The sequence below is a fragment of the Dermacentor silvarum genome, chromosome 4 (genome assembly GCF_013339745.2).
Source record: "Dermacentor silvarum isolate Dsil-2018 chromosome 4, BIME_Dsil_1.4, whole genome shotgun sequence".
NCBI lineage: Eukaryota > Metazoa > Arthropoda > Arachnida > Ixodida > Ixodidae > Dermacentor > Dermacentor silvarum.
Window position 1 is genome coordinate 156253249 of NC_051157.2, and position 13582 is coordinate 156266830.

At 45.7% G+C, this 13582-nt stretch overlaps 1 protein-coding gene across 1 annotated transcript; it reads right to left on the reverse strand.

Moving 5' to 3' along the window:
- Positions 1-12131: 12131 nt before the first annotated feature.
- On the reverse strand, positions 12132-13181 carry LOC119450755 (histone H3.1). Its single transcript, XM_037714262.2, has 2 exons — positions 13016-13181; positions 12132-12526 (listed from the first exon to the last, which is right to left on the reverse strand). The coding sequence occupies exons 1-2, from the start codon at positions 13146-13148 to the stop codon at positions 12249-12251; spliced, it is 411 nt and encodes a 136-aa protein (XP_037570190.1). The 5' UTR covers positions 13149-13181; the 3' UTR covers positions 12132-12248.
- Positions 13182-13582: the final 401 nt, after the last annotated feature.

The window sequence follows — 13582 nt, forward strand, 5'->3', positions numbered from 1 at the left end:
ACACGGCTGACAGCTCTCCCAGCTAACGTGTCATAGCCTTGCCACAAGGGTAGTTTAACAGCAGTTAAGGCTCAACGTGGTTACACCCAGTCACACGATAAACCTAACCGCAGTTATTGCGCTAGCCATGGATGTCGCAAACTGAGATTGGTCACCTCAGTCAAATTTGTGACTGACAAAATGGCGGCTCTGAGCACCGATGCCTGCAGCTCGGCTAGCAGCGAAGTGTCCTCCCAAAAACGTGTCAACTGGCCTGTCGCGACGACGGAGGCCTTGATACGCATTTGGGAGGACAAAGTGACCGCTCTGCGTTCAGCCACAGGCAACTCGTGCATATATAGCGTCATGGTGGGGACTTTGAACTCTGTTCTGCCGGCGGAGGAAGGTCCATATAATATAAAGCAGGTTCGTCAGAAGCTTGAGAATCGAAACAAACAATACCGCTTAGTGGTATTCTTCCTTACTAGTAACAAAACGATGAATTCTGTCGGCAATTTGTGTGGCGTGTAAGCGCTGGCGCGGAACCGTATAATTAGGCCTCCGCCTTCACAACACTGCGGCAAACGTTGGACACAAATAAAGTAACGCAGCGTGTGTATATGGCAGCGCCGCAGTCCGCTTTACGGTAACTGTGGTTACGTGAGGTTAAAGCGGTTGGGTATAACTGTGGTTAAGGCTGCCCATGTGATAAGGGTACAACTCTGTTACGGTAAAATTGGGCATTGAGCGTTAGCTTAGTGTAACACAAATATTAGCCGTCTAATTCTACCAACTGGCTTTAAAAGTGTATATGTCACTTATATTACCTAATTCACTACTGTAAGGACACGTATCCTGTTAGACTGATGCCTGTACCTGCTCCGTTTGTTGTGATAGCTCGCAAGCTCCAAGCAGGTTACCTGGGACTATACTCTTCGTTTCGCTCAATTTACAGGAACGAGCTGTGCTTTTCGGCAATGTATGTGTTCTTGTTTATGTTTGATTTAAATGTCGGTTGCTCTACAGGAGGAACGACTCGGGAAACGGCCGGCTGTTTGCGTACCGTTTGAGTGCTGAACCTTTATTTTTGTTCTTGTAAAAGAAAAAAAAACCTAAGAAATACTTCTCCGAGAGAGGAGAGTAGAACGAAACATCAGTGATAGCGGCACTTCGTGTGACCCGAAGGAAATCGACGGGGCGTGGTTCACCAGCGAGAACTTTCTTGAGCAAAGAGGCGAGGTCAGCCGTTTGTCGTGTTCCGTCTTCAGCCATGGTTCAGGCAAAAAGCTTGCCTAGTTTACGGCTTGAATTGCGTTAAATGTTTTCAGTGCCAAAATAGAAGACTGCATTGTGCATATAGGACGCATTCTGCAAGCGTCCAGCCTCCATTTAGAGCACCCACTTTTTTTCTTGATTTAGGCGCAAAGACAATAAAGCTGATCACAGCGCTCTGATCATACCTAGCCACGCAGGTCATAAACGAGGCTGACTTTGTCCAATTATAGCTTGAAGATATGGGACGACAGATGGCGTCGTGAATGCGTTACATTTATTGGAAACTGCTATTAATATGCTGCTCATAGTACGTAAAATTTAATCAGAATTCCTTGCACAGAACTAATGTGAGGCGACTGTCGCACGGGTTTGAGAATCAGAATCAGAATCAGAATCGGTTTTATTGAAAGTGAGTAAAAAGATTACAGGCTGTTAGTATACAGAAGGAGGTCTCGGAGTCAGAGACTGCAATTGGACCTCCTTTACAATTTAAACATAGCAAAGTACATATTACAGCAGTGTGACACATCGTGAACAATTTAAACAAAATACAAATGAAACATAATATTTACAATTTAATCATAATAAGGTACAGATTACAGGAGTTGTAGCACATCGTAAACAAGAACTACTTACAGACTTTAGCATAAATAGGTTAGTTAAAGAATTAAACGTTCATGGATAGGAGGCATATATATATATATATATATATATATATATATATATATAAAAGCACTGTAGTATAATTTGTCGAACACTAAGAGTGTAGAGTATATATGACTGGACGTACATAATATAATTGTCAAACTCAAATACATGTGCAAGACAAGGACATCAAACATGAATCAAATTGCACTACTATGAAAAATAAATGAAGGCACATTGAAAGAATGGCTATGAGTATAAACTAATCATTTAATTCTATTAATTATAGATTAGCTATACTTATAGCTATTATTCTAGTTCCGCAGATTGACATTTTTGTTTGTGGTTTCTGCCTGCTAGTGTTCTGTGCACTGATGTTGCACCTGGGCACTTTGCTTCCGCTTGGCTGCATTTGGTGTTCGATCCCTTTCCTGATTAGCCCCGTTCGGCTACGAAAAGGCGTGCGGTTGAGTATGATTGGCTGCACCCATCTTAAACTCAACTAAAGCAGAATTTTTTTTACAGAGGCGAAATTGCTCACAGGTTCATCGCCCAGAGCATCTCTGGTGCAACCTTAAATAGCGACTAAGCAAGGATGTTGAATAATTCTCCGATACGACATATTTTATTCATAAAGAAAGCCCTGCGGGTGGCTATTATTGCGATAGCAATTATATGGACACTGCAACCGGATTTCTGCCGTCGCCGTCGTCGTCGCCATCGCCGTGAGGTTCCCTATAGATAAAATCTGCGCCGCGCGCCGTATGCCGCAGCGGAAGCATGCGGGGACGCGCGCTATCACGGATAGCGAACGCACTCAATCACCCACGCGCAAGCAAGGAAGCGGGAAGCCAGCGCCGGAGGGAGCGCGGGGGGGGGGGGGGGGGGGGAGGGGGCGCACTTCTACTCTGCCAACAACCGTGCTCGTCGCTCGCCTCTTATCTCCACACGGCTCTGACCTTTATGCGCCGTGCATTCGCCGCTCAGTTTCCGTTGAAGCGATAGACCGCACGTACCTTCGCCCGCTGCGGCGTATGGGCTCGCTGCCAGCGTTTTGACAGTCGTTGTCTGCAGTCCTTCAGTGTGATCTATTCATGTTTGTGCGCGCTCACACCACGCTTGTTCATTTAGTTAGTAATAGTCGGGCCACATTTTCCAACGCACGCTACACATGCAATGCTGCCCGGATCGGCAGTGCAGCACTACAGGTGTGTCCCTTCGCACGCGATGCCCTCGGGAAGCGCTTCTCATCAACACCAACGTTTAACACGCGCCTTCTCGTGGTCATCGAGTCTCTCTTCATGTCGGTCTACTTACGCCGCAGTACACCTGCTTACTTAATCAACTCACGTTTACTACAATTCATATTGCTACCAAAGCCGCTCACCTTACTTCGTATGACATTGCTGTGTTGCTATCGCATTCATTGCTTCGCCCTTAGGGCGAAACGGTGACATTTTATTATTTAAAAACTAACGAAAATTTCTTCATTACTTTTTATTTAGTTGATATCATTGCCACAACAATATATATGTAAATGAACTTCGTACAGAGAAAGCATGCGCGACTTCTTTCGCGTGGCGCGCTAGGAAACACGGACGTTTAAATGAGTGTCGTAACTGTTATTCAGCGGTGCGTAAAATATACTTGAGGAGCTATCGAAAAAAGAAGTCACAGTTGTACGGTGACTTTGAACATCAAGTTTTTTTTTTTTACTTTCACACATTCACTATGACAACCTGTACATCTCGTATATAACAGTTGCCGTTGGACCAACAATATCCGTAAGCATTGCTGGCGCGGTGTGCACAAATGCGTGTAAGAGTGTGTAGCGACAGCAACTCGAAGCTGTTGATACAAAGCCAGTCACGTCGCTATCATCTCAAACGCACAGCAAAATGAATGGGAGTGAATTTTCGCTGCCCAGTGAAGGAAGGTACGCGTCAGTGAAAGATGATCACGCACCTAAGGTAACGCCCAGAAGAGCTATTTTGATGAAATTCCAGAGGTGTTCAAAATTACGCTTTATGGAATGTTTAAACATCGCCTGTGGCAGGTAGCCTAGTTCTTATCATTGAGCTGGTTTATTCGAAGAGGCGGACATTAGAAATGGAAACACATATTCAAATAATTAATAGAAATTCACTGATGAACTTCTTAGTTAAATTACCTTACGACACATATTGCAATTCAAGAATTGTAGCCGGTGTTGCGTCCCGAATCGGCAGGGCGCATTCTTTGGTTCTTTCCATCGAGGCAGCCCCTTTCATCAGCGTCGCCCAGGCGGCGACACTGCGCGACAACTACCATGACGAGCTGACCGTCACGCAGACGCCACGGATTGATGCGAGGGGCCATCTTCGCGGAATTACTACCGTGAGAACAGCGACGATCTCGGTCTCCCAGATGGCAAGGCAGTTGCGGCAAATTCGAGGGCGAGGGTGCAACATTAAAGGCGGAGTTCTGTGAATAATACGACCCTTCTGATTGGCGGCACCAAGGTCATCAGATTCCCTAGTCGGGTCAAGTAGGGAAAACGAGAGCTTTATAAGCGGACACATTTGGTTCAGTGGGTGCGTGCTTACGTGTTCTAACATGTGCTCAGACATGTAATCTGAGTCAGTCAAAGTGCTCCCACATGGAGTGAGCTCCCATATCTGGAGCCACTGTAAATTTGTAGAGTAAACCCTGTTTCTCTCGATCTTACGCCCGGACGCACTCATCCCTGCGGCTGGAAGGATCGCCGGCCTAAATGCTACCCGAGTCGGAACACCGGTGAGCTTGTCAGGGGTATCCACTTGGAATGCATTTCCCAGAATGGCATTAGTTTGGAGATTGCGCCATCAAACTCGCCGTAAAAATGCACTGTTGTTCCACTTACTTTTTTACCAAAGTGCAGTTTTATACATTCAAGCACAGAAGTAACTGAAATGCCTATGTATTTCGTCCCACACTTTGGGAAATAATATCTTGAAACTGGTGTCATCCTGGAAATTAATTTCAAGTGGATGCGTCTTGCAAAGTCACCAGCTACAATTCGTAAATTCTAATATGTGTCCTAAAATAATTAATGAAGAAGCTCATTAGTTAGTTTTGTTAATTAGATGAGAGTGTGTTTCGATTTCTCGTGCAACTAATGTCCGCCTCTCCGAATAACCCAGCTCAACGATAAAAGTTATGCTATCTGCCACAGGCGATTTTTAAAAATTCCGTCAAGCTTAATTTTCAGCATCCCGTATAACACTATGAACTACGTAAACTAAGAAATTAGGTTACAAACCAACAAGTAACAGGATGCCGTAATTAATGGTGTGCGGATGCTGTTGCGCGGTGTCAGCAAAGCCTCTTGGCCTTGTTGGGGAGCGTGGATGGCCAGCAGTGATGTTCTCGGCTTGGCAGTCTGTCGAACCTCACGCTGCCTCGCTTCAGCGGTAAAAGTAGACCAGCACTCCGCTTCTCTTCAGTGGCCCGCGCATATTGTGAGGGACCCTTGGCGTCTGAAAAAATATACCATTCAACTGCAAGGTATCAAGACGCAGCCCTCAAAGGGCATGACGCCGCACTCGCAAACTAAGGTGATACCTATTCCTTCTAATGGCATCCCGTTGAATACAGGTGGCGACGACCATTTACAAAGCCTGTGTGTTACATGTTAGCAAGTGGTATGCTAGCACTTTGTCTTTCTCTGCTATTTCTCCTGAAGTTATTTACGCCAGTGCCAATGTTGTGCAAATCTCTATCGTGCTATTTTCTTACAAATCCTTTGAAAACTTAACGTAATGCACTCAAATTTCAGACGTTTTTAAGAAAGCACCTAAATTGTTGCTTATTTGGACCTTTGCAGCAGGCTGCATAGAGCTCCAATTCGGGATAGTTGGTTGACATGCATGGTATATTTTAAATGCGCTAACCCAAACGGACAAGGACGAGGCAGACAAGACGTGCTCAGACTCGCAACTGAATGTTTAATGGGTGAAAATGACATATATACAGAGAAAAATGAATACATCTGATTGGTGATCCAACCATGGATATGTTGACGTCACACAGTAGCATCTAAAAACGCCATCTCGCCATCAGCTAGTGACACCGAAGGTTCGCTTACACACCCACATGTAGTTATTATCTTAAATGCCTCAAACAGCTCCCTAGTACTACGGTCCCTATGACGGTACAAATTTCAAGTTTGTTTAAGAAGTGGGAGGCAAGTTGCCTTGTTTAATTTTTTACAGTCATTACAATGCTTAGCCACGTGGGAATAACCATCTGAAGTGCTATTTTTTATGTTCTTTCAGCCGAACATTAATACACCGAGCCGTCTGACCGATGTATACACACCCACAAGAAAAAGGAAATTCAAACGCTACTGCGCAGGCGCAGGGGACAATGGTTGACCCTTGCTTATGCTCAATCCTGCAGACAAAAGGGCTGTGGTTGATGCCCTGTCAATCACATTCATTACTCTAGCACATAAACGCGACATTTTCTGAGGGGCTGAGAATACGATGCTGACCCCATACCTGCTGCGCTACATTCTTCGAATTGCGTGCTGGTACGGAATCACAGCAAGCGCTCTTTTTTCTTTATTAGTCCGGGGTGTGTGCATACCACTACTTTTAACTTTCCTTACTAGTTTATCATATGTTGCTCCAATTACAGATTTTGGGTATCCAGCATTCGTCAGCCTAGTCACTTGTAAACTAACACTTTCCGTTACTACGTGGGGGCATGAATTCTGTAGTGCTGCATCTATGCATGACAAGGCAATTCCACTCTTTACAATCTGCGAATGCCTGGAGGAAAAATTTAGGGGGGACTTATGGGACCTTGGTCGATACAACCAACATGTATGGAATAACACAAAACGCAGACGTAATGTCTAGAAAGTGCAATTCGTTCTCGTGGGGAAGTTCTGTAGTAAAATTGAGGCCTAGTCCCGTCCTACAAAATGCTTCCTTCACTTGAAGAGACAGTTCTTCAACACTACTTCCGTCTGCAAAAATCAGGTAATCATCGACATAACGAAAGACACGGGAAGCCATACTACAGACTGTTGTATTAACAGCCCTATCCACTTTAGCCAGGAAGATGTTGCTGAGGGTAGGGGCCACCCTAGAGCCTATGCACCCCCCTGATTTTGGGATGTATTGCTGGCTTCGCCAGCATACATATGTGGACGACAAATACATGCCCAGTAATTCCAAAAAATCCTCAAGGGAAATGCCACACTGGAAGACAAAGCTATGTTCATCATTAAACTCAGTAATGCGCTCTTTTACTGCTACCATAAGTTCGCCCTGCGAAATTACGTAAAACAAATCCTCAACATCTAGGCTGAAAGCTTTGCACCCTCCTGGGTTTTCCTTCTCTAGGTAGCGTACCAAAGCAGTAGAATTAGGCACCAAATACGGATCTGCTATCTCTAAATTGGCGAGGGGCTCTTGAAGGAACCCTGCCACAATGTACGGTCATGTACCCTTTTCCGAAACGATGGAACGTAAACGGCAAGCCAAGCGTATGGGCTTTCACAGAAAAAAAAACAGCTGGAGAGACAACTCGGTACTGCTCTTATCACAAGAACGTAACTTACTGAGGTTCGGTCCTCCAAAAGGGCCATAGCCCTGTCCTTAATCCTTTTACACTCCACAGAGGCGGGAATGAAGTTTTTCGCGAATGCTGTATGGGCCTTGTCTAAATACGCTTCCTCTGGAACCACCACAAACATCCCCTTCTTATCGGACTGAATAAGGCACAAATTAGAAGAAGTCAGGTGTTCAACAAGCTGCTTAGCTTTCCCCGAATCATGTTGTCTTCCTGGTGCACTCTTGAGGACTTGGATGCATTCCTGCGCGCACCTCAGGCGGACGTTTTCCGGCCCCTGACAGCAGATGCCTCTTGCCATGGCCAGCTTCTCTGTGGGTGAAGACGCCGGTTCGTGACAAAATTTCGGGCCTAGTTGCAAGATCCTATTAAGGTGCTCTGGCAGTTCCACACCATCAACACACATGACATTTTCTTGTGATACACATGCTTTCCTTTTTATTTTCTTCGGCAATAGAGGAGAAAAAAGACGACCACAACAGTTCCGTAGCTTTGTCTGCTTCTCTCTTCCAGTCCTTGAAGTTCCTGTCAACCCTTCGAGGTTCTTCACCATCTTTGGCTCATCAACGTAAAGACAGTCTTGAAAGAAACGTGCTTGCCTCCACCACTCTGACCGAATGATGCGATTGACCCTCCGCGCGTGACCAACCGATGGTTGAAGAAACCCAAACAGGCCCTGCGTTTCCGGTGCAATGGTTCCTTGTGCCATGCTGATATTCTTGCCTTGAAGACACACAATGCTACTATGGACGCCAGACGGCACAATCAGGGAAAAGGCCCGGAGGCAAGACGTGGCCCGTTGCAAAAGAAACCCACTGAAGTAGAGCTCTAAGTCGGGCTTGTTGGTTGACATGCTTGGTATATTTTAACTGCGCTAACCCACATGGACAAAGACGAGGCCGACAAGACGTGCGCAGAGTGGCAGTACATTGTGGCAGGGTTCCTTCAAGAGCACCTCGCCAATTTAGAGATGGTAGATCCGTATTTGGTGCCTAATTCTACTGCTTTGGTACGCTACCTAAAGAAGGAAAACCCAGGAGGGTGCAAAGCTTTCAGCCTAGATGTTGAGAATTTGTTTTATGCAATTCCGCAGGGCGAGCTATAGTAGCTGTAAAAGAGTGCATTACTGAGTTTAATGATGAACATAGCTTTGTCGTCCAGTGTGGCGTTTCCCTTGAGGCTTTTTGGAATTACTGGGCATGTATTTGTCGTCCACATATGTATGCTGGCGAGGGCAGCAATACATCCAGAAATCAGGGGGATGCATAGGCTCTAGGGTGGCCCCTACCCTCAGCAACATCTTCCTGGATAAAGTGAATATGACTGTTAATAGAACAGTCTGTAGTATGGCTTCCCGTGTCTTTCGTTATGTCGATGATTACTTGATTTTTGTAGACGGAAGTAACATTGAAGAACTGTCTGTTCAAGTGAAGGAAGCTTTTTGTAGGTTCGGACTAGGCCTCAATTTTGCTACAGAACTTCCCCACGAGAATGAATTGCAATTTCTAGACATACGTCTGCGTTTTGAGTTATTCCATACAGGTTTGTTTTATCAACCAAGGTACCATAAGTCCCCCCTCAATTTTTCCTCCAGGCATTCGAAGATTGTAAAGAGTGGAATTGCCTTCTCGTGCATAGATGCAGCAATACAGAAGTCATGCCCCCACGTAGTAACGGAAAGTGTTAGTTTCCAAGTGACTAGGCTGACGAATGCTGGATACCCAAAATCTGTAATTGGAGCAACATGTGAAAAACTAGTAAGGAAAGTGAAAAGTAGCGGTGTGCACACACCCCGCACTAATAAAGAAAAAAAAGCGTTTGCTCTGATTCCGTACCAGCACAAAGTTGCACGCAATTTGAAGAATGTAGTGCAGCGGTATGTGGTGAGCGTCGTATTCTCAGCCCCTCAGAAAATGTCGCGTTTATGTGCTAGAGTAATGAATATGATTCACAGGGCATCAAACCACAGCCCTTTTGTCTGCAAAATTGAGCATAAGCAAGCGTCAACCATTGTCCCCTGCGCCTGCGCAGTAGTGTATGAATTTGCTTTTTCTTGTGGGTGTGTATACACCGGTCAGACGGCTAGGTGTATTATGTTCGGCTGAAAGAACATAAAGAAATAACACTTCAGATGGTTATTCCCACGTGGCAAAGCATTGTAATGACTGTAAAAAACTAAACAAGGAAACTTGCCTCCCACTTCTTAAACAAACTTGAAATTTGTACCGTCATAGGGACCGTAGTACTAGGGATCTGTTTGAGGCATTTAAGATCAAAAATACACGTGGGTGTGTAAGCGAACCTTCGGTGTCACTATATGATTGCGAGATGGCGTTTTTAGACGCTACTGTGCGACGTCAACATATCCATGGTTGGATCGCCAATCAGATGTATTCATTTTTCTCTGTATATATGTCATTTTCACCAATTAAACATTCAGTTGCAAGTCTGCGCACGTCTTGTCTGCCTCGTCCTTGTCCGTGTGGGTTAGGGCCGTTAAAATATACCAGGCTGAATAGGGGATCCTATGGGCTAAATTTTTATTGCAATAGCAATTATATGGTCACCCAAAGCGGATTTGTGCCGTCTTCGTCGCCGTCGCCGTGAGGTTCTGTATGATGTCACACGGCGATGAAATCCTCGCCGCACGCCGTATGCTTTATGCGCCAGTGAAAACGCGCGAGGGACGCGCGCCATCACGGGGAGCGAACGCACGGCGGAGAGCAGACGGGCGTTCGGCGTCGTGCTCCCTGAAGGACTGCAGATTTAAGCGTCTCTTCCCTCCTTTACAATCCCCATATATATAGAGCAAACGCTACCTCTTCTGTCGCGCGAAAGGCGTGGGGGGGGACGGGAGGGAGGGAGGGGAGGCGACGTTTAGCTGCGGCACAAAATGCATATTATATTAAAAACGTTGCGAGAGGGAGAATGTGGTAAAGACTGCGGACGTTGCTCGACGAGTGTCCCGTTCTGATCTCGTCGAAAACCTTCGAGCCGCCCCCAGAGGCACCTGCAACAGTCACCAACGCTGTGCGCGTTCGGTGCGAACGCAGACAAAACGCCGACGGCGTCGACAACAGTTCTTCGCGTTGCTGGTGCTACTGCATGTCTAAGTTTATACAACTGATAAAACTACTATCCTTACTCTGTATGGCTCTGTACTAATTTGCTATAGCTAGTGATGCTTCGCCTTTAGGGTGAAACTGCGACATTTTTTTTGTTAGACACGAGTACAAAAATAAACAGAACCAGAAACTGAAGAAATCCTAGGGGAAATTACTTTGTACGTTTCATTGAAATGTATCAATAATCACGGAATAGAAAACGAAAGTGGGCCAAGAGTTCTCTTGCAACAATTGGGGACTGAGTCCCCATCTTCCAACAGTGTTTTACGCTAGTGGTCATCGATGATATCTGCAGAATAATCTCATTGCTTATTTATGATAACTTGCATGAAGGGATCACGCGGTTTCTGTCTGTGCAATATCTTTTCCTGGGGAGTTCATGAGTTCACGAAAGTGTTGAATCACGTTCGAAGTCATATAAAACATTTTTGTTCATCCTCCCAACCATATTTCGAAATAAATAAATTGCTACTGGAAGCGTTTTCCTTCCATTCTTCGGAATAAAAGCTGTTTTGCCTTGATTCGTCATTTTTATATTCTTGAACTTCCACTTTGAGCGGACTATAAATGAAGTCAAAAACTATGGTCTACGTCATGTGTCAGAAAAGACAATAACAAAACAGGTCAACATGTACAAGACACCGCGTCATTATTAGAGCAATAGGAATGCGTCTAAGGTGTCTTATTTGCAATGTGTGATTTTTAGTTTAAGGGAAAGACGAAAATTTTTGAAGCTGCAGTCGAATCTGTAGTACCACAGTTTATTTTGGATTTAATGCAGTTTCAAATATCAGTATTTGCGCAACTGCAAACAATTTATGTACAGGCGCCACCCAGTAGGAGAAAAAAAAAAGCGGTCGTGACGGCGTTTCGGCTCAGTTGATACGGTATATTCGAAATAATTTCAAAGTTGGTCAAGTTAACGCACGTAATCTTTATAATAGTGTAATCTTAGATCATTGCTAGCAATGGGTAGACGTACATACGCTAGCTAAATAAGTAAGCAAAAGTGAAGTAGCAGCCTGGCCTAAGAAGGCTTACGAATTAGTAGACAATCCTTAGAACTTGTGTCGCGTTTTTTTCTGACGCGCGAACGTTGTCGGGATAATTAGCTCCAAGTCGCAGTGGTATGTGCGTTCCTTCGAATGGTCCCCCCCCCCCCCCTTGTCTTTAATTGACCGTTTATTTGCGGCAGTGTTGGCTCTGCTTCCTTGATGTGACCCTATAAACTGTGGCTACGACGAGGAGAGGCACACAAACACTAGTAATTGGAATTTCATTGAACTACCCCCCCCCCCCCCCACCAGGCCACCAGCCATTGAGCTTTCGCTCGTACGCGCGTTCTGCACCACCAAAGTTTTTTTCATCCACGCCTAGCAAGGGCCACAAAAAGCTACAAGCTTGGCAGAAAGGGACCTGCAATAGTAGTGTAGGGCACTTTCACAACCCGGCATGGCGTCTCAAGCGCATAAGCGTTCTAAAAGAAGAATGTCTGCAAGCTAAAGACGCGGTTGAAAGGCGCTTTATTTCAGGACATGCCGCTTAAAACATTCATGGCAATGATTCGATGAGAACGTTGAATGAAAATTTACAAGAACAGCACCGTGAAGGGCCGGAAAGTGGCTAGGCACGTTCGCCGCGTATGCGTCGTGCGAGTTGTATATCTTTCGGCATTATAGTGACGCGCTTAGCGTGAATCGCACACAAGTTGGAGTCTTCGAAGAGGCCGACAAGGTATGCTTCGCAGGCTTCCTGTAAGGCCATCACGGCAGAACTTTGAAACCGCAGGTCGGTCTTGAAGTCCTGCGCTATTTCGCGAACCAACCGCTGAAACGGTAGCTTGCGGATCAGCATCTCGGTGGACTTCTGGTATCGCCGAATTTCACGCAAAGCCACTGTGCCTGCAAAAAGGAAAAAAAAATGGCACGACGTTAGCGAAAGGGGGCTGCAGCTGAGAATTCACTGGCTGACGTAAAGCACTAAGGGTAGCAGCTTGTATGCTAATGAGAACGTACGTTTGAGCTCCAAGAGACGGCGATTAGACACATAAAAGAAAAGACAGCAGCTACCTTGCACAGTGCGTCGTATGGAGCAGCTACGCACGTTTACGTAATCGCCCATGCTGTTGGCATTATTATTCTTCACTCCACCCATGAAACATCAGCCTTGATTCGCGGTGCAAAGCGACACAGGTTCCGAGTTTGGTCAAGCATCAGTGTGAAATGCAAAATGCTCCCTGAAAACTTTTGGAAGTGGTTAATCAAACAGTGGTTAAAATTATGGCGAAGCCATCCACTAAGAAGTCCATGGTACGGCCAATTCAGATATGCGACGCTACGCTCAAAGTAACGAGTTGGAGGAAGGTGCAAAAAAATCGCAACCAAACTTACCAGGTCTGTAGCGGTGCGGTTTCTTGACGCCACCAGTGGCAGGTGCCGACTTCCGGGCGGCCTTCGTTGCCAGCTGCTTGCGAGGAGCCTTCCCGCCAGTAGACTTGCGGGCGGTCTGCTTGGTCCGTGCCATGGCGTGCTGTGGCGTACCTTATGGGTTCCGTCTAACCAATGGCGATTCAGTGCAAGTTGTCGGCCTTTTTATGGCCTTGACACGAGCATGCGCATTTGAATAGACATTTAGGTGGGCACGTCAGCATTAGTCCATTGCATTATCGGAACCTTTCAGACCACTTTTGTTCGCGATGGCGTTGAAGCGGAGGAGCCACTCCTGATAAGCGTGGTTTATCACGTTCCACGCGCATCATACCGCACTGCCGTTTTGTTCACAGGACTGGTGACATGGCGACTCTGTACAGCACTGTGAAATAACGCCCATTAGCATTCGATAATGCGCTGTATTCGCTTACGTAGGCTTCGAAATTCTGTGTCGTGACACATGAAATTTCATGAAACAGTGAACACAAAAAGGTTCTAAAAAAACAAAACCTTGCACTCGGCCATGCA